The sequence below is a fragment of the Natator depressus genome, chromosome 3, assembly GCF_965152275.1.
Source record: "Natator depressus isolate rNatDep1 chromosome 3, rNatDep2.hap1, whole genome shotgun sequence".
Lineage (NCBI taxonomy): Eukaryota > Metazoa > Chordata > Testudines > Cheloniidae > Natator > Natator depressus.
This window is the reverse complement of record NC_134236.1, coordinates 96,162,613-96,186,471: the sequence shown is the minus strand read 5'-3', so window position 1 is coordinate 96,186,471 and position 23,859 is coordinate 96,162,613. Positions and strand designations below refer to the sequence as shown.

Genomic DNA, 23,859 nt, shown 5'->3' with positions numbered 1-23,859 from the left:
AGGGGCAGGCTGGGTCTCCAAGGATAACTATTGGCATTTCAACATCCCCAACAGTAATTTTCTGGTCTGGGAAGTAAGTCCCTTCTTGCAGCTGCTCGAACAGCCCGGAGTTCCTAAAGATGCGAGTGTCATGCACCTTTCCTGACCATCCCATGTTGATGTCGGTGAAATGTCCTTTGTGATCCACCAGTGATTGCAGCACCATTGAGAAGTACACCTTGCAGTTTATGTACTGGTTGGCAAGGTGGTCAGGTGCCAAGATAGGGATATGGGTTCTGTCTATGGCCCCACCACAGTTAGGGAATCCCATTGCAGCAAAGCCATCCACTATGACCTGCACATTTCCCAGGGTCACTACCCTTGATATCAGCAGATCTTTGATTGCGTGGGCTACTTGCATCACAGCAGCCCCAACAGTAGATTTGCCCACTCCAAATTGATTCCCAACTGACCGGTAGCTGTCTGGCATTGCAAGCTTCCACAGGGCTATCGCCACTCGCTTCTCAGCTGTGAGGGCAGCTCTCATCTTGGTATTCCTGTGCTTCAGGGCGAGGAAAAGCAACTCTCAAAGTTCCAGGAAAGTGGCCTTACGCATGCGAAAGTTTCACAGCCACTGGGAATCATCCCATACCTGCAACACTATGCGGTCCCACCAGTATGTGCTTGTTTGCTGGGCCCAGAATTGGTGTTCCACTGTATCAACCAGCCCCACTGCCGCTATGATGTCCCAATTGCCACAGCCCGTGCTTTCAGGAATGTCTGTGTCTATGTCCTCATCACAATTGTCCTCGTGCTGCCATCTCTTAGCCAGGTTCTGCACATACTCCAGTATAATGCGCAAGGTGTTTACAATGCTCGCAACAGCAGCGGTAAGCAGAGCAGGCTCCATGCTTGCTGTGCTATGGCGCCTGCACGGGAAACCCAGGAAAAAAGGTGCAAAATGATTGTCTGCAGTTGCTTTCATGGAGGGAGGGAAGGAGGGAAGACTAACGACATGTGCCCAAAACCACCCGTGATGATGTTTTTGCCCCATCAGGCATTGGGAGCTTAACCCAGAATTCCAATGGGTAGCGGAGACTGCAGGAACTGTGGGATAGCTTCCCACAGTACACTGCTCCGTGAGTTGATGCTAGCCACGGTAGTGAGGACGCACTCCACTGACTTAATGCGCTTAGTGGGGACATACACAATCGACTGTATAAAATCGATTTCTAAAAATTGACTTCTCTAAAATCAACCTAATTCCGTAGTGTAAACATACACTGAACATGAGCGAGAGAGTGAACATAAAACGAAACTATACAGATAGGAAGATTCACAGTTTTTATATACTAAAATTCCAAGGGAAAGGGAATCATAATTCATTTTCCATTAATCTATAGCTGCCCTAACTACAAAAAAAATGAAGAGGGAAACTGTGAAACAGCTGTTTTAACAGAAGATATAAAAATGATTATGAGCAGGATCAATGAGGTGTACCCAAGATTTATATATATTTATAAATATATTTATATAGATTTATATTTATAAAGCCACCTGGAGGGAAGACAAGGGGGGAGTCCAGACTTAGACGGGGTCCAGTCTGAAAAGAAATATAACGAACTCTGATTTGCAACCCACCAAAATAACATTTAGGGTAAGAAATTACATTGTGTAACCTCTTTCTTAAGTATATTGAGCTTATTTAGTGTACTTTGGTTTATTTGCTCAGTAATCTGCTTTGTTCTGTCTGGTATCTCTTATATTCACTTACAATTCACTCTTATATTCACTTACAAATTACTAACTTTTGTAGTTAATAAACTTACTTCTTGTTTATAATATAACCATTTATGTCATTTCTAATGGGCGCTGGAGGGGGGGAAGAAGTTGTGCATATCTCCCTCTATATTGAGGGAGAGGGCAAACTTAATAAAACCTTCGGGTTTGTATCCCTTAAAAGGAGTGGGCACCAGAGTGTTGGGGCAAGCCCAAAAGGCTGAATCTTTCCAGAGCGGATCTCTGTCTCTCTGTGCAGCTGGCTGTGGCCCTGCCTGTGTGCTTGGCTGGAAGAGGTTTGTGAGCCTAGCCCAGCAAGGCCAGGTAAAGGGGACCCAGGCTAGCAGAATAGGCTGACTCAGTGGCATCCCAGCACATCAGGTGACACCCCAAAGGGGCCAAACCCATCACAATGTATTATCAATCTTAACTCCTATTTAATGTCGTTTTTGTCTGGAAATAAAAATAAGAGAGTAGAACAGTGGTGTAATACACCAACGCAGCACTTCCTATTATAATTTGGTATGTTCTCCCCATGCAGCTGTCAGTCTTTGACTAGCAATCCTGTGAGCCTTTCATTTGCCCTGTCCTTCTCAAACTTTCCTCCTGCTGTGTCCTAAGTATCCCTCGTCTGCCCTACACCATTGGTCACTTAATACTTTGTAACCTAGATGATTTCCCCCCCCCCCCAAATCAAACTATCAGAATATATACTTATGAAACCTACAGCATTCTATCTGAGCACACTTGCCAAATTCCATAAGAATGTTGAGCATAAACATCATTCCACCTAGCATGGGCCAAATGATTTATAAGGGAGATAGACTGCCAAACCTGATTATAATTCAGACTCACCAATATTTTCAGTTAGTGTTTATGGTAATTAATGCAATCATTAGGGCAATTACATACAGAGTTCTATTAACATCTTCTGTTTTTATATGCTCATAACTTTTAGAAACATTCCCCTTTGGAATCAACATTTTCCAAGCCTAATCCCAAACCAGTTATTTCTCCCTTTAAAAAATAAAAGTTTGTGGAAAAATCTCTTTACATGTCTGAAAGTGCTATAAAAATACTCAACATTTGGCTTTATTTTGCTCACCAATAATTCAAAAATAGTTGAAGAAAACTTCCAAACTTGGCATCTGGGTAGGCCTCCATTACGCATAGTCGCTTTGCTAATTTGGGCTGAGAGAAGAGACTGGGGGGGAAAAAACAAACCCAGCTCCTGAACATTAAACAATTAAATCAGCACAAACCCCAGATTGTCCTTGTCTTCACTTCAAAGTTACGAGAGCTATTGCTAGACAGGGCCACAGAATCATAGACCTCAGAAATAAAGAGAGATGGAATATCCACTTGGTTTCCTTAGAGATGCAGGACTCTTCCCTACAATGTGTTTTCTCCAGTCTAGAGTTTAAATTTAATCAGCGGGCTTTTCCTCCACTTTAGTAAGACTAAGCTACAACCTAGCAGTTCTAGGTCAGGAAGTTTTCCTTTACTTTCATCCCATTAACCTCCACTAACACTAAATTTCTCCTCCTTTCTTAATGCTCACATCTTTTAAAGTATTTTTAGACTCAGTCCTCTACATATTTAACTTTTAATATTTCCTTTCCAGTCAGTCCCACGTACAAGCTAATTTCTCACCACGAACTTCCTCTAACTTTTCCATACCGTGGGTAACAATGGGAAAAAATGAACACAATATTATACAGAAAAGGATTTTCACCACCCCACTCCACTCAGAAGGTAGACACTCAGTCACAGATCTTGAAGCTTCAACAAAGGAATAGTGCTAGGTGAAAGTGTGAACTGAACCCCAAGTAGCTACCTACAGATTTCAGAAGTAGGAATGCCTCTCTTAAAAGCTGTAGGGGCTGCTTGAGGTGGCTCTAACTCAGCTATGCTACAACTTCTAATTCAGACAGACATCCAGTTAGTCTTTGGGTGGATACAGTTCAACCTTTAACCTAGTCTGCAAAGGCCAGAAACAAGCTAGAGTCTTTTCAGAGGGGTCTTGTCCTGTCCAGATAGAAGAGTACCCTAATGACATTAAGGGTGTGAAGCTTAGCTTCCCCTTAGCCAGCGTGTGGCTTAGGAAAGAACAAGAAAGTGGATAACTTGGTTCAGGTGAAAGTCAAACAACTTCAGCCAATAATTTAGGGTCAGGTCTTAAATGGTTTTCCACAAAGACAAGATGTCACTAAGGATGACAGCCATGAGAGCTTGAATCTCTCCTAATCTTTGAACTGATGTTATTGCTCCTAAAAGGCTGTCTATGAAGACAGATAGTATAGAGAACAGGTTGCTAGAGGTTCGAGGAGAGTTCCCATCAAGCCTGCTAACATGACCCCAAGGTTCTAGGAAGGCAGCGGTCTCTGACTGGGGGAAAATACGTATGAGATCCTTGAAGAATCCAGCAACTTTGGGTGAGAAGACTGTGTGACCTTGGACAGATGGGTGAGAAGACTTTATTTAGTAGTAATTTCTGCTTATGGAGCTGATTGACAGTCCTGAACATTTTAGATCTAACAAGTAATCTGAAATGGCAACTACAGGGGTTTTCTAAATGGATGAGAGTGTTTGTAGTGGCCAAATCAAAAATCTTTTCCATTTAACTTCTAAGAGTAGAAATGTTCTTGACTTCAGTGGAGCAGGTTCTGTCTGTATCAATTAACCAGTCAGTACTGAGGCTGTCAGATCCTGGGTCCAGGGGTAGGATTTGGCTTCTGCTCAGCACAATCATATCTGGCTGAACCAAAACCATGGTCTGTGTTGGTAGGTTCATCAGATCCAAATACCAGAACTCAATGGGCCTTGCCAGAGCTATCATTATATTAAGGCTGTGCCCATCTTGATTTTCTTCAGGATACCGAGTATCCATGGTACGTGTGCATAACCATAAGTGAGTCCTGGTGTCCCAGGCATGAGAAAGGTATTGAGATGGAGCCTGTACTGAACTCCCTCTAGAGCAGAGCTGACACTTTCTGTTTTAGTCTGAGACAAAGAGGTCTATTCTTGGGCATCACCACTGCAGAGCATCTTTCACAAGAACAGTCCTTGACAGATCACATGTAATTGTCTAAGTAATGTCTGCTGAACTGATCAGCTACAGTGTTCTGCAAGCCTGGAAGATACAGATCCACTGTATGATTTGATAGAAAAGGCCCAAAGATGGACTGCTTCCTGGCAGAGTGGTGAATTCCTTGCTCCTTCCTGCCCTACTGATTTAGTACAATGCTGTACATTGTACATTATCATGGTGGCTCCTCAAAAGAAGGGTAGCAATGCTGTGCATGCCAATGTGCCTTACTGCTCGGGGTCATTTATGTGAAAGAGCACCTTGAGAGGGAGGGATTGGGGGGAATCAGAGACCTTGCATCCAAAGATGGTCCAGATGAGCTCCCCCATCCAAAAGCGTAGGCATCCATTACTATCATCATGATAGGTAGAGGTGGCAAGAATAGTACTTCGGTGCACACTTATAGAGGATCCCATCAATTTAACAAGGATGGGACTGCTTAGGTGCTCATGAAGCATACATCAGGTCTGGGCTTTATCACACAGGGGTACAAGGTCACATACCCCAAGAGTCTGAGGCATGCTCTTACTGATGTCTTTGGGTGACCCTGGAGTTGACAGAGTTCAATAAGGCATGGAACTTCTCATGGAACTTCTCACTGCTCTGGAATCTAACATTGCTCCTGTGAACTCTATGCTACAAGTACTCTCTGTTGATCGTGAGACCCAAAGTGATTAAAAGTTTGAGTCACTTGGATGGAATTACTCACTTGTGGTGCCTGTCCAAGTTAGCCAGTTGCTGAGATATGGGTAGGTTCATATTTCTCTACTTAGATGAGCTACTACAAATGCTAGACACTCGGTGAGCACCCTGGAAGGCACAGAGAGAGACCAAACAGAAGTATTATTGATATTGTGACTTTCCCCATCAGGAATCTGAGGTAGTTCCTACGGGTCTCAAATTTAGTACGAGTATAGGCATCCTGTAAATCACGGTTGGGAACCTGTGATGAGGATCTAGTATGGGGATTATGGAAGCCAGAGTCACAATTCAGAACTTACAACAACATGAATCTGTTCAGATGAAGGTCCACAATAAAACACCAATCTCCTTTCTTCTTTGGGATTAGGAAATGTGAATTAACTCCATGGGTACTTCCTTTACTGCTCTGAGTTACAGAAGGCAGTTGTGACAGGTTTGGAGCCCCTGAGGTGTCACCTGGCCTGCTGGGATGCCACTGAGTCAGAATATTCTGCCAGCCTGGGCCCCCTTTTTATCTGGTATTGCTGGGCTAGGCTCCCCAGCCTTTTCCAGCCAAGCACACAGACAAGGCCACACCCAGCTACACAGAAAGACAGAGATCCGCTCTGAGAAGGCTCAGCTTAAGGGGCTTGTCACAGCACCCAGATGTCCACCCCCCACTTGGAGTACAAACCCAAAATTATATGAAATTCACCTCTTCCTTCAATGTGAAAGAGGGTATATATAACTTCTCCCTCCCCTCCCCATTAGAAATCACAAAGTGGGTTGTATTATAAACCAGAAATAAATTTATTAATGATAACAGGTGTATTTTAAGTAGTTAAGGAGGTAGCAGACAAAACAAGGCAGATTACTAAGAAAATAAAACAGAGCACACAAACTAAGCTTAATACACTAAAGAAACTGGTTACATGCAAGTTCTCACCCTAAAGGTGGTTCTAATAATCTTCTTCACAGGCCAGATGCCGTTCTAGTCTGGGCCCAGTTCTTTCCCCCTGATCAGTTTTAGTTGTTTCCAGCAGTCATCTTGGGTGAGGTAGCAGGGGAGAACTGAAAACTAGGATTACCTCACTCCCCACCCTTAATAGGATTTGCATAAGGTGGGAGTCCTTTGTTTCCCTAGTTTGACTCCCCCCTCCCCTTAACAGTGGAAAGTTACAAGAAGTCCCACGTAATGTTTTAGTATCAGGTGAGAAGACCACCTGATTCTATAGGATCACACCGTCCATGAGTCAGTGGCAGTATGGAGCGTCCACAGGAAGGCCAAGCTTTTCACAGTCCATTGTCCTTGCTGATGGGCCATCCATCCTGTTTGGCTTTTCCACTGTTGTACCTGAAGTGTCAGCAGGCATCACACAAAGTAGCATAGTTGAAATACAGAGACAGTCAATATTCCTAATTTCAGATACAGAAACGATACAGGCATACAAATTGGATAATCACATTCAGTAAATCATAACCTTTCCAATGATATCTCACATGAGCCATTTTGCATAAAGTATCTCAATTATGTCATTCATATCATAAGCATATTTTCATAAAGAATATGGAATGACATGTCATAGGAGTCTACCTCCTTTCTTAACAAAAAAATCACTAGAGGAGCCCCTAAAAAGGAATTTAAATGGGATAAAATATTCCTGGCCTACAGTCTCCAGGATCTATTGATCCAAAGGTATTCACTACCAGGCCTCCTGAGAAAAAAATTGGGGGGGGGGGAACAAGCAGAGGGAAAGAGAAGCAGGAGAAAGATCCAACAGTTCTAGCTAGTTCTCAGTTATGGCATTACACCTGAAGACATGAGGTTGACAGACTGCATGGCAGAAGGGAGGACAGAGGATCTCCTTTGGAACCACTGCCTCCCCTTGGACATTCTGATTTTTTATTGGCCCTAACAGTAAGGAGGCTTCTGCCTCAAACAGCTTTGGAATTCTATACTGCTTTCTCCTTGGGGCTGGTGTAGATACCCTTAGAGAGTAAAGAGTGGCTTTTGAGTCCTTCAAAGTGTGCAGGGTTTCATCAGCATGATAGTATAAGAGGTCACAGTCTTTGGGAGGTCCTTGAAGGTCACTTGGACCTCCTTTGGTATGCCTCAAGACTGCAACCATGAAGCCATATTCATTGTGACTTAGGTTGCTAAGGAATGCACTGCTGTGTTAGAGGCATAAACAAAAATGTGAGGGAGTGCAGGCTCAGATGGTTTGGTCAGGTAAAAGCACAGTCCTGACAACTACAAGGGTAAGAGAGTCCAGCAGATCAAAACTGAAGGAAAAAGACAGACAGAGGCAGACCCAAGAAGAAGTGACGGAGTGGACTAGGCCCAAAGGAAAGGAGCAGTGGAGAGGTCCTCCAAACAGGCTACAGTGGCTGCAGGGGAAAAAGCCAATCAGGGTCCAGGAGGGCCATATAAAAAGAGCTGCAGAACAGAGCATCAGTTAGTAGCTGCTGGAAGCTGGAGAAGAAAGGACTGCATGCCTGGCTGGCTGAGGGAACTGCAGCATAGTGGACAGCTAAGCGGGGGCAGGGACCAGGGGAGCTGAGAATTACAAGTCGCAGATTTCCTAGTGAAGATGAATTCTAGATTAATACAGACTATTGCACGTGTTTCTACTTTGTTGGTATTCTGTTTATCTCTTCCATATAAGAACTTGTCACTTGTTCATTTTGCTTCCTGAGCTGCACACGATACCATGAAAGTAAACAAGCAGAGTTTCCAAGCTATTACACAATCCAATTCCATTTGCACTTGAAAGAGCACAAAAGAGTTAGTATCCTTGCTTCTGGAAAGCTTTTAAGTCAGGTTAGAAGTAATAGGACAAATGACTCACACAGCACAGGTGCACTAGAATGGAAAGAACATACAAGGAGTCCCTTCCCCCCAGGGCATTCATACAATAAACAGTATTAATTTGGCTGCAAGTGCTGAGAAGAACAAGGGGGTAATGCCAAGCATGGGGAGGACCTGGGCATAGACAGGATAGCAATGGTGGTACGTGCAGAGTACCCCTTTGTAATAGGAATATGCACAAGTCACTGCTCATTGCACTCCCCCACCACCTGTGAAGGTATTATGCCTTATGGTGACAACACCTTCCTTCACACTACTTCTCTGCCACCAGTGATCTGTAGTGATGCTCCTCTGACTTGCAAGGAAGCCATTTAGCCGGATGTTTTTAGGCAACAGAATTTCTCTACCTATGTTACCTAAGATATTTCGATTCTGAAGCTTTTTTAAGAGTTTTACTAAAACACTTGGAGACAAGTTTCTTTTTTGATCTAAAGACACTTCAGATTGAAAGAGTAACAACAGGAACATTTATAGTCACTTTATAAAACTGCACTGCTTAGCCTTTAAGTATATATTTATGAAAAAAGGAACTGTTGGTATGTTTTAGGAACTATTTATATTTTCCTTTAGTCAATACAACTTATGAAGTGAGTAACCTCTCCCACAATTAAGGAAACTTCTATTGTCCTGACAAGCTTGTAATACAATACACACATTAGTAATCTTATGAGGCAGAAAAGAGGGTTTTGGTGGGTTTTTTTAAAAGCAATTACAAAATAAGCCTTTTCTAACACTGCTTAAATCTTAAAAATAATTTATAGCAGAGTTTTCCCTCTAAAGCCAACAAGTCTCGATTTTGTACTTGTTGAATAAAATTTGTCTGATTTATCCACCAGCTTAGTAACCATTGCCCTAAGGAACTGTATCTGAGCTGGGAGAATCTCAATTTGTTTTTACCACATAGATACAGATACCATATGGCAAAAAGCTGTACACTGAGGATCATGTGTAAGTCTGTTTGGAGAAGCAAGGAGGGATATATAACCCAGTAGAACATATAAAGACTGGAATTACTAACTCCTGAATTCTTGTCTCAGCTAGACTTAGCTTTGTTACTTTTTGAAAGTATTCACTAATCTGTAAAATAAAGATGCGCTACCTACCACCCAAAAATGTTGTAAAATTTTTTATGGTTGTAAAACACTTTGGTCATGAAGAGGACATTACACCTGCTGATGATTTTTCCACACCAGCGTAATTCTCAGCTGTTCATACTGGGTAGCTCTGCATCCACTTTATACCACCAGAGAGGCAAAGAGGATTTAGCACATAAGGAGTCAGATCTAGCTCATGCAAGCACAACAAAGGCAGCTTTAAATCTAGACACTTTTAAAGATCAAGTTAGGCAATACACCTGCTCCCACATCCCCACCAGCCTGCATGGTTTTAGTGTCATGTTTTCAGTTTTTTTTCCTCCAGTTGGATGAAAGATCCACATAAATAGGGGACAGACTGACTCCATAGAGGAGAAAATGAAAAAGGAATTTTTCCTCCATTTTCTTTCAATTATAGCATCTTTAAGGGGTCAACTTACTATATAAAAAAATATTCAGAATATAGTATGCCACTTAAGTTGACCTGACAATGTTCTTTTAACATAGGAATGAATACTGCAAGCAAGCGTCAAGTAAAACACATCACTGACAAATGGGGGACCAAAACCTAACTCTCAAAACTTGATGATCCACAAGTAAACAAAGCAGTAAAAACAGCAAGGGTCTTATACCACAAGATTTACTTGGTTCGTTTATGAGGAAAATGATAGCATAGATTTAATTATAAAACTTCACATATTTAGTAGTGTACTGTACTGCAATTTATAGAAATAATGAAATCTCACTAATATGAGTTAGTCATTTTAATATTTGCTGAAAATTGGGCAATAAGACTACCAGTTTTGTGTGGTACTTATCAAGTTTACAGATTAATGAGGTAAGAGGAAAAAAAGTTAGGTTCTACTGTAAGTGTAATTCTTCAATTTCTTCCCGCTCATCCATCCAGAACAAATTTAGCCATGATTTTGTTTTATGAATAGCTGAAGTTATTCATAATCTTTGTACCAGAAGCTGTCACTATGTCTGGTTTTGTTTTTCAAGGGAATTCTCAAATAAACAAACACCAAATATTCACTCTGGCTCAGATTTACAAACCAGTAGAGATGAGGAAGTGAATCACTCTTATCAGGCTTGTGTACACACACAGCTTCTAAAATAAAGAAAGCTGAATGCCATGTAAGAGAAGCAGCATGAATACAATATTAAGGTTGAGAAACCAAGTACACTAATCTCTCCCTTTTCTTCTTAGTTTATACACTATGCAGAACAAGATTTACAGCCCAAGGGATGGGTTGCTAACCTAGCTTTCAGCCACCTTTTGCCTCCTGGTGAGCAGCCCTAGGGGTAATTTAATCAGCACTAAGGAGGCTGCCCATAGATGGTGCTGCCCAGAAACAGCCCGGCAATTCCGCCCCCTCATTCTCCAGTCCCACCCCAGCATGCTACCTATGCTGAGGTTTGCGAGTGGCTGTCTTCTTCAGCTCCCATGCCACGGAATTCCTATGGCCAGATCCATACCTTCTAGAGCCATCCCCACCTGGCACACAGGTGTTGGAATCTCACTCAAGTCATCTCCTTCCCACAGCCCCAATGACTATCTTTACGTTTACTGCCTTTAAACAGGGAGGGAACAGAAACATTTTCTCAGGCAGTCAGCTCCCAATCAACCCTAAAGGACTCCCTGAGAGGTCAGTTAAGTATCATGCCCAAGTTTTGAATTGGTAAATTGAGGCAGAGAGAAGGTATGCAACTTACCAAAGACCACATACAGTAAGTCAATATCAGGACCATTATTAGAACTCTGGTCTCATCTGCTAAACTTCTGTCTAACCACTAAATCAGTCCCCACCCCACCCCCAGTAAATTAATCTTAGCTTTTGGTTTTTACATCTGTAAAACAGAGAATTCTTTGCAGTTGCTGAGTACTTTTTCCATCTGCAGAAAGTGCTTTGCCACACTGCTTAAGTATTAGGTGGCACATTTCACAGACAGGGAAAACAGACAGATTTAGGTGGAATTTGATGTATAAGTGGGAGAGGGTTGTGTTAGTGGCTCTGATTCTTAAGTCTTGTCCTACGCTAGCAAAATTAAATAAAGCAGAAAACAGTCATTGGCAATGAACCAGTGAACACCATTTAATTGCAATTGTAGGAGAAGAAAAAAAAACTCTGTTCAGCACCATTTCAGAAACCATGATTAAAAACTGTCACTACAGGTCCCAGACTTGCTCAATAGGAAAATGATGCAGAAACTAAAATAATCTGCTGTTTTATTTCTTAGGCCTAAGAACCATCCCTCAAAATGGTGGAGTAGTTAACAGGGACAGCTTCAGACTCCAGACAACGCACCTCCTACTAGACTACTTACAGGCTATGTTCAGAGTTGCTTTAGCTCAGGACAAATCCTTCTATTCAGTTATTGCTTCTATAATCAAACTCCAGTTGAGATCAATGCAGGATTAGCTAAAAACAGTTCAACCACCTCAATTTGTAGACAATCATGGCAAGCACTGTGCACCCTGCAACTGGAATCTCAATGGTTGTGGATAAAACCACTGCATGCTTGCTGAGGAGTTCCCTTCAACCCAGCCCATCAACAGTATTAGTAACAGACACAGGTTTAGATTGCAGAGCTCAGCTGAACCATCTCATAATTCAAGGTCTCTGGGTTTAGGAAGAGTCCAGCTGTCATGTTCTGGATGGCTTGTCATGTTGTCTAGCCTGCCTGGCGTTTTTAGCCTGCCTCAAAAAGTGTTCTTTTCACAACTTTTAGTGAGCAATTCTATTGCTGTGTGCCAAGTCAACTGTCAGGGTGGGGCTCAGCACAACTACCACATCAGGAAGCTATGAAGAATGGGAAATTTCCACATTAAAGGCAAAGATAACATCCTGACAGATTACCTGAGCTGTAAATACAGTATCCAGCACAAGTGGCCCCTGAAGAGTGCACTGGCAAACCCATGCTCTGAGACAGGTGGACCTATTTGCCATAGAACTCAATACCAAATGAAATCCGTTCTACTCTGAGGATAGGAAGTATCAAGGATCCTTATTGGATACATTCCTCTTAGACTGGAAACAAATATACCTGTATGTGCCCCCTTCAATTTCTTCTCATCCTATCAGATGCAGCACCGTGGAGCTTATTACCATCTGAACAGAACTAGACCATTCCATAAGACATTCCAGGTTTGTCTTGATTTCGGGTTTTGTTTTTCAAATGTCACCTAACACATTCCAATACTAGCACAGACAAAGCAAATTGTACTTTGGCACGTACATTAACTGGTCAAGTTAAAGCCGAGGACGGAGCCTATATTTCAGCTCAACCAGCTAGAACATGAAAAAGTTTGTTACCTTTTCTGTGTTAGTGTGAGAACATGCTAGTTAAGGAGTTCTAAAAAACAAAAACAAGTTATCCTAGCCAACACAATCTCTAGACTGTTAATAGCACGGAGGGATAGTTCTAGTTGTCAGTAAACTTCCATAAACATATGCCATAAGAACGAGCAAGGATTCCAGTACCAACAGGTGTTAAAGGCTCCTATTAAAAAGAAAAGGAGTACTTGTGGCACCTTAGAGACTAACACGGCTGCTACTCTGAAAGGCTCCTATTGCATCTCTCAGATGTGCCCACTATAGAAATACATAACTCCAGTTATTAGGTTTTTATCCATACCTTTACATTGAATTACTCCCTGGATTTAGTGAGCGTCTGCACTGAGGTAGACTGCATCAGTGCAAGTCACAGTTTACAACACTGTCTATACTAAGAGCTTGCGCTGGTGCAGCTACACCACAGGCTAAAAACTGCACTGTAGACAAGACCTTAACCTCTAAATCAGATGTTCTCAGACTGCTTGGAATAGCAGTGTCACTGTTAAGCTGAGACACCTCAACATCTCCTGTGATTATTTTTTAAATCACAGTGGGTATCCTAATTACTTGCTATTTACCCAGGGCAAGAATTTTATGTTTTAAACAAGGGGAACATTTACTTACTACAATAAATATGGTTCTTCACCATGACTGCATGGACCTACACTCCCCACCTTCCTTATCAGCATTATTTTAGTCTTACAACTGGTTTTTATTAGGGCTGTAAAGCAATTAAAGAGATTAACTGCATGATTAAACAATAGAATACTATTCATTTTAATATTTTGGATGTTTTCAACATTTTCAAATATACTGATTTCAATTATAACAGAATACAAAGTGTGCAGTGTTCACTTCACAGTGCAAATACTTGTAATCAAAAAAATATAAACAAACAAAAGAAATAGTATTTTTCAATTTACCTCATACAAGTACTGCTGTGGAATCTCTTTATTATGAAAGCTGAACTTACAAATGTAGAATTATGCACAAAAACTTCATTCAAAAATAAAAATGTAAAATCTTAGAGCCTGCAAGTCCACTCAGTCCTCCTACTCGTTCAGCCAATCACTCGGTCAAACAAGTTTGTTTACATTTGCAGGGGATAATGCTGCCCGCTTCTCGTTCACAATATCACCTGAAAGGGAGAACAGGCGTTCACATGGCACTGTTGTAGCTGGCACTGCAAGATATTTACATGCCAAATGCACTAAAGATTCACATGTCCGTTCATGCTTCAGCCACCATTCCAGAGGATATGCATCCATGCTGATGATGGTTTCTACTCAATAACAATCCAAAGCAGTGCAGACCAATGCACGTTCATTTTCATCATCTGAGTCAGATGCCACCAGCAGAACGTTGATTTTCTTTTTTTGGTGGTTGGGGTTCTGTAGTTTTCGCATCGGAGTGATGCTCTTAAGAATTCTGAAAACATGCTTCACACCTCATCCCTCTCAGATTTTGGAAGGCACTTCAGATTCTTAGATCTTGGGTTGAGTGCTACAGCTATCTTTAGAAATCTTACATTGGTACCTTCTTTGCATTTTGTCAAACCTGCAGCTAAAGTGTTCTTAAAATGAACATGGGCTGAGTCATCATCTGAGACTACTATAACATGAAATATATGGCAGAATGCAGATAAAATAGAGCCAGAGACATACAATTCTCCCCCAATGAGTTCAGTCACAAATTTAATTAAACACATTATTTTTTAACAAGCGTCATCAACATGGAAGCATGTCCTCTGGAATGGTGGCCGAAGCATGAAGGAGCATATAAATGTTTAGCATAGCTGGCATGTAAATACCTTGCAATTAGGGATGTAAAATGTTAACCTGCCTTAACCAGTAAGCATTAGTCTTACTGGTTAACCCGCCTTACCCACTAACCTCTGGGCTGGCCCACCAACCCTGCTCCAGCCAGAGCAGCCCCAGCGGGCCCTTTAATCGGTTAACCATTTAAACTAAATATTTTTTAATCCTTTCGATGGTTAACTTTTTAAACGGTATTTACATCCCTACTTGCAATGCAGGCTACTACATTCTCATGCAAATGCCTGTTCCTACTTTCTGCTGACATTGTAAATAAGAAGTGGGCAGCATTATCTCCTGTAAATGTAAGCAAACTTGTTTGTCTTAGTGATTGGCTGAACAAGAAGTAGGACTGAATGGACTTGTAGGCTCTAAAGTTTCGCATTGTTTTGTTTTTGAGTGCAGTTATGTCACAAACAACAAAAATCTACATTTGTAAGTTGCACTTTCACAATAGAGATTGCACTATAGAACTTGAATGAGGTGAACTGAAAAACACTTATCATTTTTACAGTGCAAATATTTATAATCAAAAATATAAATTGAGCAGTGTACACTTTGTATTCAGTGTTGTAATTGAAATCAATATATTTGAAAATATAGAAAAACATACAAAAAAATTTAATAAATTTTAATTAGTATTCTATTGTTTAACAATGCGATAAAAATTGTGATTAATCACAATTTTTAATTGCAATTAATTTTTCAGTTAATCGCATGAGTTAAGTGTGATTAATCAACAGCCCTAGTTTTTATTTAATAGAAGGAATTGTGCTGTAGTTTGTTATAAACCCTTTTATATCCACTAATGCAGGGATCTCAAACTCGAATCACCACAAGGGCCACATGAGGACGAGTACATTGAACCGAGGGCTGCATCACTGACCCTCCCCCCCCACGCAGTGCTGCCACCAGCCCCGCCTCTGCCCCACCTCTTCTCCACCTCCGCTCCCGAGTGCGTGGCTCCCCACTCCTCCCCCTCCCTCCTGGAAGTGCCTGCAGGTAGGCAGAGGAGCCAGGATGCGGTGCTCTAGGGGGAGGGGGAGCCTGGCGGGCCACAGGAAATAACTCTGGGGGCGTGGGGAGCTTGGCGGGCTGCAGGAAATAACCTTGTGGGCCACATGTTTGACACCCCTGCACTAATGGGAGTGCACAAACAGGACTATGCACCCACCCCACTTAAACACACTCTGCTACCCAAAAGAGCCTTTGATCCTGAAAACACAGATGCACGCAGTGCTGTTGACTTTACAAGTACGTAAAGTTCTGTAGGATGAGGACCAAAGTTTGGAACTCATGCATCACCCAGAGTATGTCTGTCAGGCAGACACCTCAAAGAAAAAACCCTATAATTACTAAACTAGTTAGCAATTCTGTTAGTTTTAAGGAAAAGCGTTGGGGGAGATTCAGTCAATTATAAAATAACATACATTTTTCAGTTCAGACTGGGAGGCAACAATATGAAAATGTACAAAGAGAGAAAGATGGAATAAGCTCACTGAAGTGTGAAGCACGATAAAGCATGTGGTTGTGCATGATACTCTAGCATTTAAGTAATAAACAGTTAATATTTGAGAGCTATTGGCTTATTTTAGTAACAAAAAAATCACCAAAAAAATTTGGAAGCAGTTTGGTAAATACTTTTGTTTGTATAAGGTGGTACAAAGTGTTTCTATACTGGGCTATAAGGCTTCACCTTAGTTTTAAGTAATTCACTGAAAAATCAACCCTAGTGTGCAAATCAACAGTTGTTTGCTGTATGTTGTATGAAATTAACCTAATAAATCTACTAGTATTGCTGATACATACAGACTAGTTTTAAATCCAGCTATGGAGATTCTTATTCCTATTAGATTAGGGTAGGAAAAGAGTTTTAAATTATATTTTGATCTAAGTTAGACTGGCTGAGCAAGATGGTGCCTCTCTCATTTAAACCTAGCCCAGTTCCACTAGTCACTGAAAAAAGGCACAAGGTCCAATACAAAACGGCTAATGTACTAGCCAGTGCTGAGTGGAAAGTTTTAACTGGCCTCTGGCAACAGCAGCAGGAGTGAATCAGTCTGTTCCATGTTTTACTGACCTGCTGACGTTATCAAGCTGGGATAAATTCAAGAGAAATTTAAAGAAAATGAGTTTAAACTTTAGAGCATCTTTAACCTATGCACACAAATCCTCAGCCATTGAGGGGAAGAGTGTGCACACCTCCATAGTGTCCAGCAAGTCCTTCTGCTCCACATGAGAGAGAGAGCAGCCCTGTAACCAGTCACTTCCGAGAAAAATACTAAGTTTTAACTATGTTTGGGGTCTAAGAAATGGGATAGGATAGGGGGTGTGAAGCCTGCCCTGATGGCAGAGCTCCCTCAACCAGGCTGACAGCTTGAATGCTCAGGAGGGCCAGGAAATTTACCTAGGAGCCAAGGTGGGATGGGGCAGGGCCATCCATCGAAAGGGTGATAAAAACCGAGGTATTTACCTGGGTAGGATGGGTCAGGGCTCTCCACCGAGAGGGCGAGGAGGGCCAGGGCATTTACCTGGGTGCTGGGGTGGGATGGGTCGGGTCAGGGCTCTCCACCGAGGGGGCGAGGAGGGCCGGGGCATTTACCTGAGTGCTGGGGTGGGATGGGTCGGGTCAGGGCTCTCCACCGAGAGGGCGAGGAGGGCCGGGGCATTTACCTGAGTGCTGGGGTGGGATGGGTCGGGTCAGGGCTCTCCACCGAGAGGTCGAGGAGGGCCGGGGCATTTACCTGGGTGCTGGGGTGGGATGGGTCGGGCCAGGACTCTCCACCGAGAGGGCGAGGAGGGCCGGGGCTTTTACCTGGGTGCTGGGGTGGGGTGGGATGGGTCGGGTCAGGGCTCTCCACCGAGGGGGTGAGGTGAGCCGGGGCGTTTACCTGGGCGCTCAGGTAGCGCTTCAGGCACTCGTCGCACACCGCCTTCTTGCAGCAGGGCAGGGGCTTGATGGGCTTCTCCTCCAGGCACACCCGGCAGCTCAGCACCAGCAGGGGCCCGAAGTCCCCCGCTATCAGCCCGGAGAAGGGCTCGGGCAGCAGGTAAAAGTCCACCTCGATGCTGCCCCCCGAGGTCAAGGGGTCTCCGACGGGGCCGCGGCGGGCGGGCAGGGCCCCGGGGGCTGCGGCGGGCGGGGGTCCCGGCCCGGCCCCAGCCCGGTCGTTCTCCACGCAGTACACGGTGCAGTACACGTGCCGCCGCGGGGCGAGGCGGCGGCGGCTGCTGCCCCAGTCCCGCCCCGGCCCCTCCTCGGGGGGCGCCCCGGGCTCCCCGCCGGCCCCCGGCTCCTCCGCGGGAGGCTCAGGGGGCGGCGGCGGCGGCTCCACGCTGCGCTCCGGACTCCCCGGGGCCCCGGCGGGAAGCGGCTCCTGCTCCCCGCTCCGCCGCCTGCTGCCAGGCTCCGGATCCCGCGGTCCGGCCGCCTCCTGCCCCGGCTCCCGGGCCCCGCCGGCCGGGAACGGCGCCTCAGCGGCGGCCGCCCGCAGGGTGCTCAGCGAGCTCTGCTGCTCCCCCATCCCCGCCGCTTCCCATCCAGCCGCCTCCGGCCCCGCTTCTGCTTCCGGGTCCCGGGCCCCGCAGCTCCGCGACCCAGCGGGGAACCGCCGCCGCCTCCCCGGGGCCAGCGGCCGCCGCCGCTCCCCGCCGGGCCTGCGCAGGTCAACGCCGCCCGGGGGCCCTGCCGGGCCGCGCTCCCATCCCGCAGCCCCGGCCGCCACCGGAGAGACAGAACTGGGCTCGGACTGCCCGGCCCGGCCCCGCCTGAGCGCAGCCCCCCAGGAGCCGCGCCGGCCCCGGCCCCGACCCCCACCCCCCCTCACATGTATCCCGGCAGGGCCACTCTCCGCCCCTTCCTGCCTACACAAGGGACCCACCCACTCTCAATCCTGCCCCTCACGTAAACACAACCTCCTCCACCCCTTAATCCTGCCCCTTTCTCACACCCCACTCTGAGTCTTTGCCTGGGCCCCCCTTATACACTCCTCTGCCCTCCCACCTACCTACCTATCTCTCTTCCTCTCCTGCGTTAATTCGGGTCACCAGATAGCAAGTGTGAAATATCAGAACTTTGGGGGTGGAGGCAGGGTATAGTTGCATATATAAGACAAAGCCCCTAATGTCAGGGAGGTCTCGATAATATTGGGATGTCAGATCACCCTACTTTACACACACCTCTATCTACTCACCCACCTTTCACTTCTGCCCACCACATACACACCCCCTTCTCGCTCACATATATCTACTTATCCCTTTATCCTGCCACACTCTCACACACACAAACTCCTAACTACCACTTAACCCTGCCCCTCTCTCACACACACACCCTTACTCACCCCTTAACATTGCCTCTCATACCTACTCTGCTCTCCCTCCCCGCCCATTAACACTGCCCCTCTCATTCGCTCACCATACAATCACGCCAGCTTCCTTGGCTCCCTACCACATACCCAAAGTACAGCAGGAGCAGGCTATAAGGACTTTAAACAATCTTTGACATGAACATTGAGGTTTCTTCAGAGTAGTTTCAGCATTAAATAAAAAGGAAGTGCTCCTTTTGTGTATTTACAGTTTTGTTCACTAATTCTTCACAAGAGAGAGATTGTCACGAAGGTTCCTCAGAAGATAGTATTCCCATATTCTTACTCCAGGATACCAGTGTAAATGTAATTTACAGAAAAATCAGCTGACCACCTCCACACCTTTCCATTAAAAAAATCTCATTTTAGCCAGATGTGATGATCTGTTCCTCACTCTAAAAAGCAATAGTCACCTACGCAGTAGTACAGCCTCCCCCGCCCGTAAACAGATACATTGATAGAGAAAGTGAGCACACTCATTAGGAAGCAAACACCCTTTTTAATTTCAAAACGTCTTTGTACTTTGAATGTGATATATTTTGAATAAAAATCCATCATCCAATTAAAAATTACTCCCAAAGAAAACAAACTGTAAAAAACAGAAGCATCATTTTTATCCTCTTAGTGTCACAGGTGTTTAGGTTTATGATTGGCATACCACATCTGAACAATACTATGACATCTTCAAAAGTGATTTAAATAATTAAACTCAGACAAATTGATAAATACACATCCAATGTGTCTGGTCATTTGCAAGTAAGAGGATTAAAGAAAAAATGCCTGTGGATGCTGTTTAGAAAGCCTGCCCAAAAGCAAGGAAAAATGTCTTTCAGAACTCAACATCAACATAGATACCGCAGATAACATAAAGCCCATTCTAGGACAGCTGCAGTGTTGGTAGTGGCAAGTACAGCAGGCATTTACTAAAAGGTGCTTCTTCTTCTTCTTCTTCTTCTATCTTGTCTAGACTAGCGGTTTTGGTCCATTGCCCCAGATGGCTCCTAACTTTCTATTGAAATCAATGATAATGTGATCAGTGATAATGTCACTGTCCCTCTTTTTTATACTTTCTTCCAGTTGCTAGAAAGATCCTTGATGTGATGCGGAGGTCAGGCAGCCCCCATTCCATACATGCCCTCTCTGGGAATTCTCTGAGATCATGGATTCTTCCTGATGTGCCATTAATGCCTGTCTGGATGGTGGTAGTTGCTCTTTGTCCCTACTGAAAGGGCAGATGTGGGCATCTCCCAACCTCACAACGTATGTCAGTAGCACATATAGCAATACTTCATAACTTCACATACAATGATAGTGGATATTAAGGTTCAACAGACCAAGTCTTTTTAAATGATACCTCACAAGGCATACTTTGTATAAAAAATATAATAATCATATGACAGTGGTGAATATGGGGGATCCATATTTTCGATCTTTGCAGTACAGATTGTCACAAGGGGGTATCCTGAGTAGATCTGGTGCAATAGGTAGTTTTTAAAATATATATATATATGTGTTCGATATATATATATATATGTATGTGTGTGTGTGTTGGATTCAGGATCTTTTTTAGGTTATAGCTGGAAGTTTATGTGCTCTGCACACAAATTTCCTTGATAGGAAATAGGTGCACTTAAATCTGATTGCCAGATGGGGGCTGTGCATAAAACTTTCTGTCAGGAGCTACACTTTCCTATCAGATTTTATCCTATACAGAGTTCATGAGCAGGTGCTGGAACATGAGAGTTGATGCACACATGCTGAGAAATAAGATAGTCTCCCCATTAGCAGTTGCACCTTTAACTCTACAGCTCCACCCCTCCCCATTCTATGTTTTCCAATCTTTCTTCTGAAGCTGTTAGGCTTGCTACATGCAACATACCTCACAAACACACATAAGCAAGTAAATTAAAAGTAAAGGTAACTAACAGTACATGTATAACATTTTGGGGACCACCCAGATCAATAAGGCGTTCTGTCACTGCCTGCCCTCTAACCTTGGGGGGCTTTGTGTTGTGTACCTGTAGTTCAGATCCCTGACATCAGTAGCCAGCCCACAAGTATAAGGTCTCACCCTGGCTCTCGTCAGCCCAGTTACTCTTTGCACCAATAGCCCTTCCGGTCCCAAGTCTTCCCAAACATGTCCTCTCCAAGTTCTTAACGATCAGACCCTCAGACCCTTCCTTTCTGGTTTGGCATGAAACCAGACCTCCAGTTATCAGCTCACTTTGCCATACACTCCACACAGTTGGCACACCAGAGACCTTGGGATAAAAATAAACAAAAAATGTATTTCACAGAAAAACCACAGGTTTAAAGAGGAAATAGTGAGGGAAAGCAAACAAATATAAGTCACACAGAAAATACACATAAAGACACAACCTAATGCTTTACACTTTCATATTATTATAAAATGCCTTAAATCAGCATACCCCCTACCTAAAAGGACAGTATTCAGGAACTGGCAACTGCCTTGAAAGTGTCCCCCAAGTTCTGGATTTAAAAAAAAGATCAGTTCCAAGCCCATTTATAAAAGGCTTTTTACTCTCTTTATTTTCTCTTAGTTTCTGGTGACTCATGGTTACTCAGAGTTGGGAAACTCCTTCCTAACTCCATGTTTGAGAGCTGGGATGCTCTTTTCAATTTTGAGTTGTCTGAGACCTGGTCTACACTACAGAGTTAGGTCAACGTAAGGCAGCTTATGTCTACCTAACTGTGTAAATGTCTACCAAAGTTCCTCCCACCGATTTAACTTACCTGCTACACAAACCTAATAACTCCATCTCTGCAAGAGGCGTAGCACTTAGGTCAATGTAGTTAGGTCGATGCCGTGTCTGTGTAGACACTGTGTTGCTTACATCACCTGTTGCTGCCTTTGACAGCCCAAGCTCTTCCACCCCAGGGCTGACAGCATGGAGCCCCGCCACCGAAGCTGACAGCCAGACACCCGCCATTGGGGTTGATGGCCTGGAGCCTTGGCGGTGGGGTTCCAGCTGTCAGCTCCAGGGTGGCAGAGCTCCAGCTGTCAGTGCCACACAATGGCTCACTTAAGTCAGTGCAAGCACTCCTGGTGAGGATGCACACTGCGAACAGAAGAAGCATAGTGTCGACACAAAGAGCCAGTTTAATTATTGCCGTGGCTGTAGGTTAACCTTACTTAAGTTGATTTAATTCTGTAGTGTAGGCATGCCCTCAGTGTCTTTCCTAATGGTCCTAACTCTAATGGTCCATCATTGTCTTTTCCTGAGCTGGACTATGGATAGTTACTTGGAGCCAATTTCATGTAAACAACTGGCTTGGGAGGTGTCATTCCCTACTTGACCGTTCACCACCCTGCTGTGAGGTGGGGCTGAAGTTGCAACACAGTTTATGAGCAGAGTTTTCCATATTCACAAATAGATAAATTCAGAACCACAGTCTGTATACATTTCTCATAATGACCATCAAGTTCAGAATGTTACAAACTTTCATAAAAAACTTTCCTTGATATATTTTATAGTACAATAACTCAATATGCAATCCATTGGTTTAACTGCTTATTTTGGGTGCTTAACCTTCTTTTATCTCCTTGGGGTGCCTGGTAAAGGAGTATGGGCAGAAGGGTGAAACATAGGGCAGTGTTAAGATTGCAACGTGTGGTCTGTGTTGTGCAGTAGATGTGGTAATGGTAAGGTGTGTACTTGTGTGTAGAGGAGTAGAAGGTGTGTACTGTTAGATGTTTATTTCCTTGCTTTTGTGGGTTTGTGTCAAATTTGTTGTGTATGTGTAGAAACCCTGCTTCACAACATAGGGTTTTTTGTATTAATTTTATATGGTTTCTTTCATGTAGATGGTGTGCTAAAGTGTTTAACATCACAGAGTTAAATAAAATAGCAGAATGACAGAAATATTGTCCAGAGGAACACAATAGATACTTCTCTCCTGGCATGACCTCGTTACTGATTATATATTAGGATTAACCCACAGCCTTTCCCATTGTGCCTTTGCAGAGATTTATCCTAGAATTATTTCAAGGAACAGGATTCTCATTCATTTCCTACACACATTTTGAGCACTAGGCCTTTTGGCTAATGACTTACTGGATGTTTTGGCAAGGGTTGGCTATAGTCCATTTTTATGAGCCAAATACATAACTGATATAACTTCACTGATGTGACTCTGTTGACTTAAAGGATGAATTTGAACCCATATATTTTACAATGGTCTAAGGTCACACGCAGACTAGGTCTTACCAATTGTAATGAAAAGGTTAGCAGCATGTCAGGATGTGCATAAAATAATAGATTGCAATTATTTAGCTTGAAAAGGAGAAGAGTTTAGTACTGGTCTACACAAACATTTTATCATGTTTGGACACAGTGTGAAGAACTGGACCTTCGTACTTGAGAGATCACCTCTCTCCTGCTGATATATTGTTACAGCTGAGATCAGGACAGGTATATCAGTTAGAGCTCCCTCAATATAAATGTGAGCGAGCTGCTGGCAGGGCATTCTCTGTGGAGGGTCCTCAGTTTGAGAATTCGCTTTCCAACATGGTCCACCAGAGGCCAGATTCGTTATCCTTCCATGCGTGCTGCAAAGTCCATCTTTTTTTCTTCTTTTTACATCTCTTGCAGAGGGCATGGGCCAAGATATTTAGGACCAGTACTTTTGTGATGTTGTGATTTTTAATCACAGTCATTAAAATAATTCTTTTGCTGGGTTTAAAAAGCCTTGTCTTCACTGCTAAAAAAAAGGTGCATTTTTTTATTTAAAGGAAACTAACACGTGAGCTATCCCATGGTAAAAACACAGTGAAGACAAGACACTTTAGTTTTATTGCAAAGTAAACTCATATAGGTCCTAAACCTATACCC

General features: G+C 43.6%; 1 protein-coding gene across 3 annotated transcripts in view; it reads right to left on the bottom strand.

Annotated features, from left to right (window-relative positions):
- Positions 1-18,166, bottom strand: part of RNF217 (ring finger protein 217) — a 156,128-nt gene extending 137,962 nt beyond the window's left edge. For all 3 annotated transcript variants that reach the window (XM_074948366.1, XM_074948367.1, XM_074948368.1), the window contains exon 1: positions 17,534-18,166. In XM_074948366.1, coding sequence (XP_074804467.1) covers positions 17,534-18,166 — 633 coding nt within the window. The remainder of the gene's footprint in view (positions 1-17,533) is intronic.
- Positions 18,167-23,859: the final 5,693 nt, after the last annotated feature.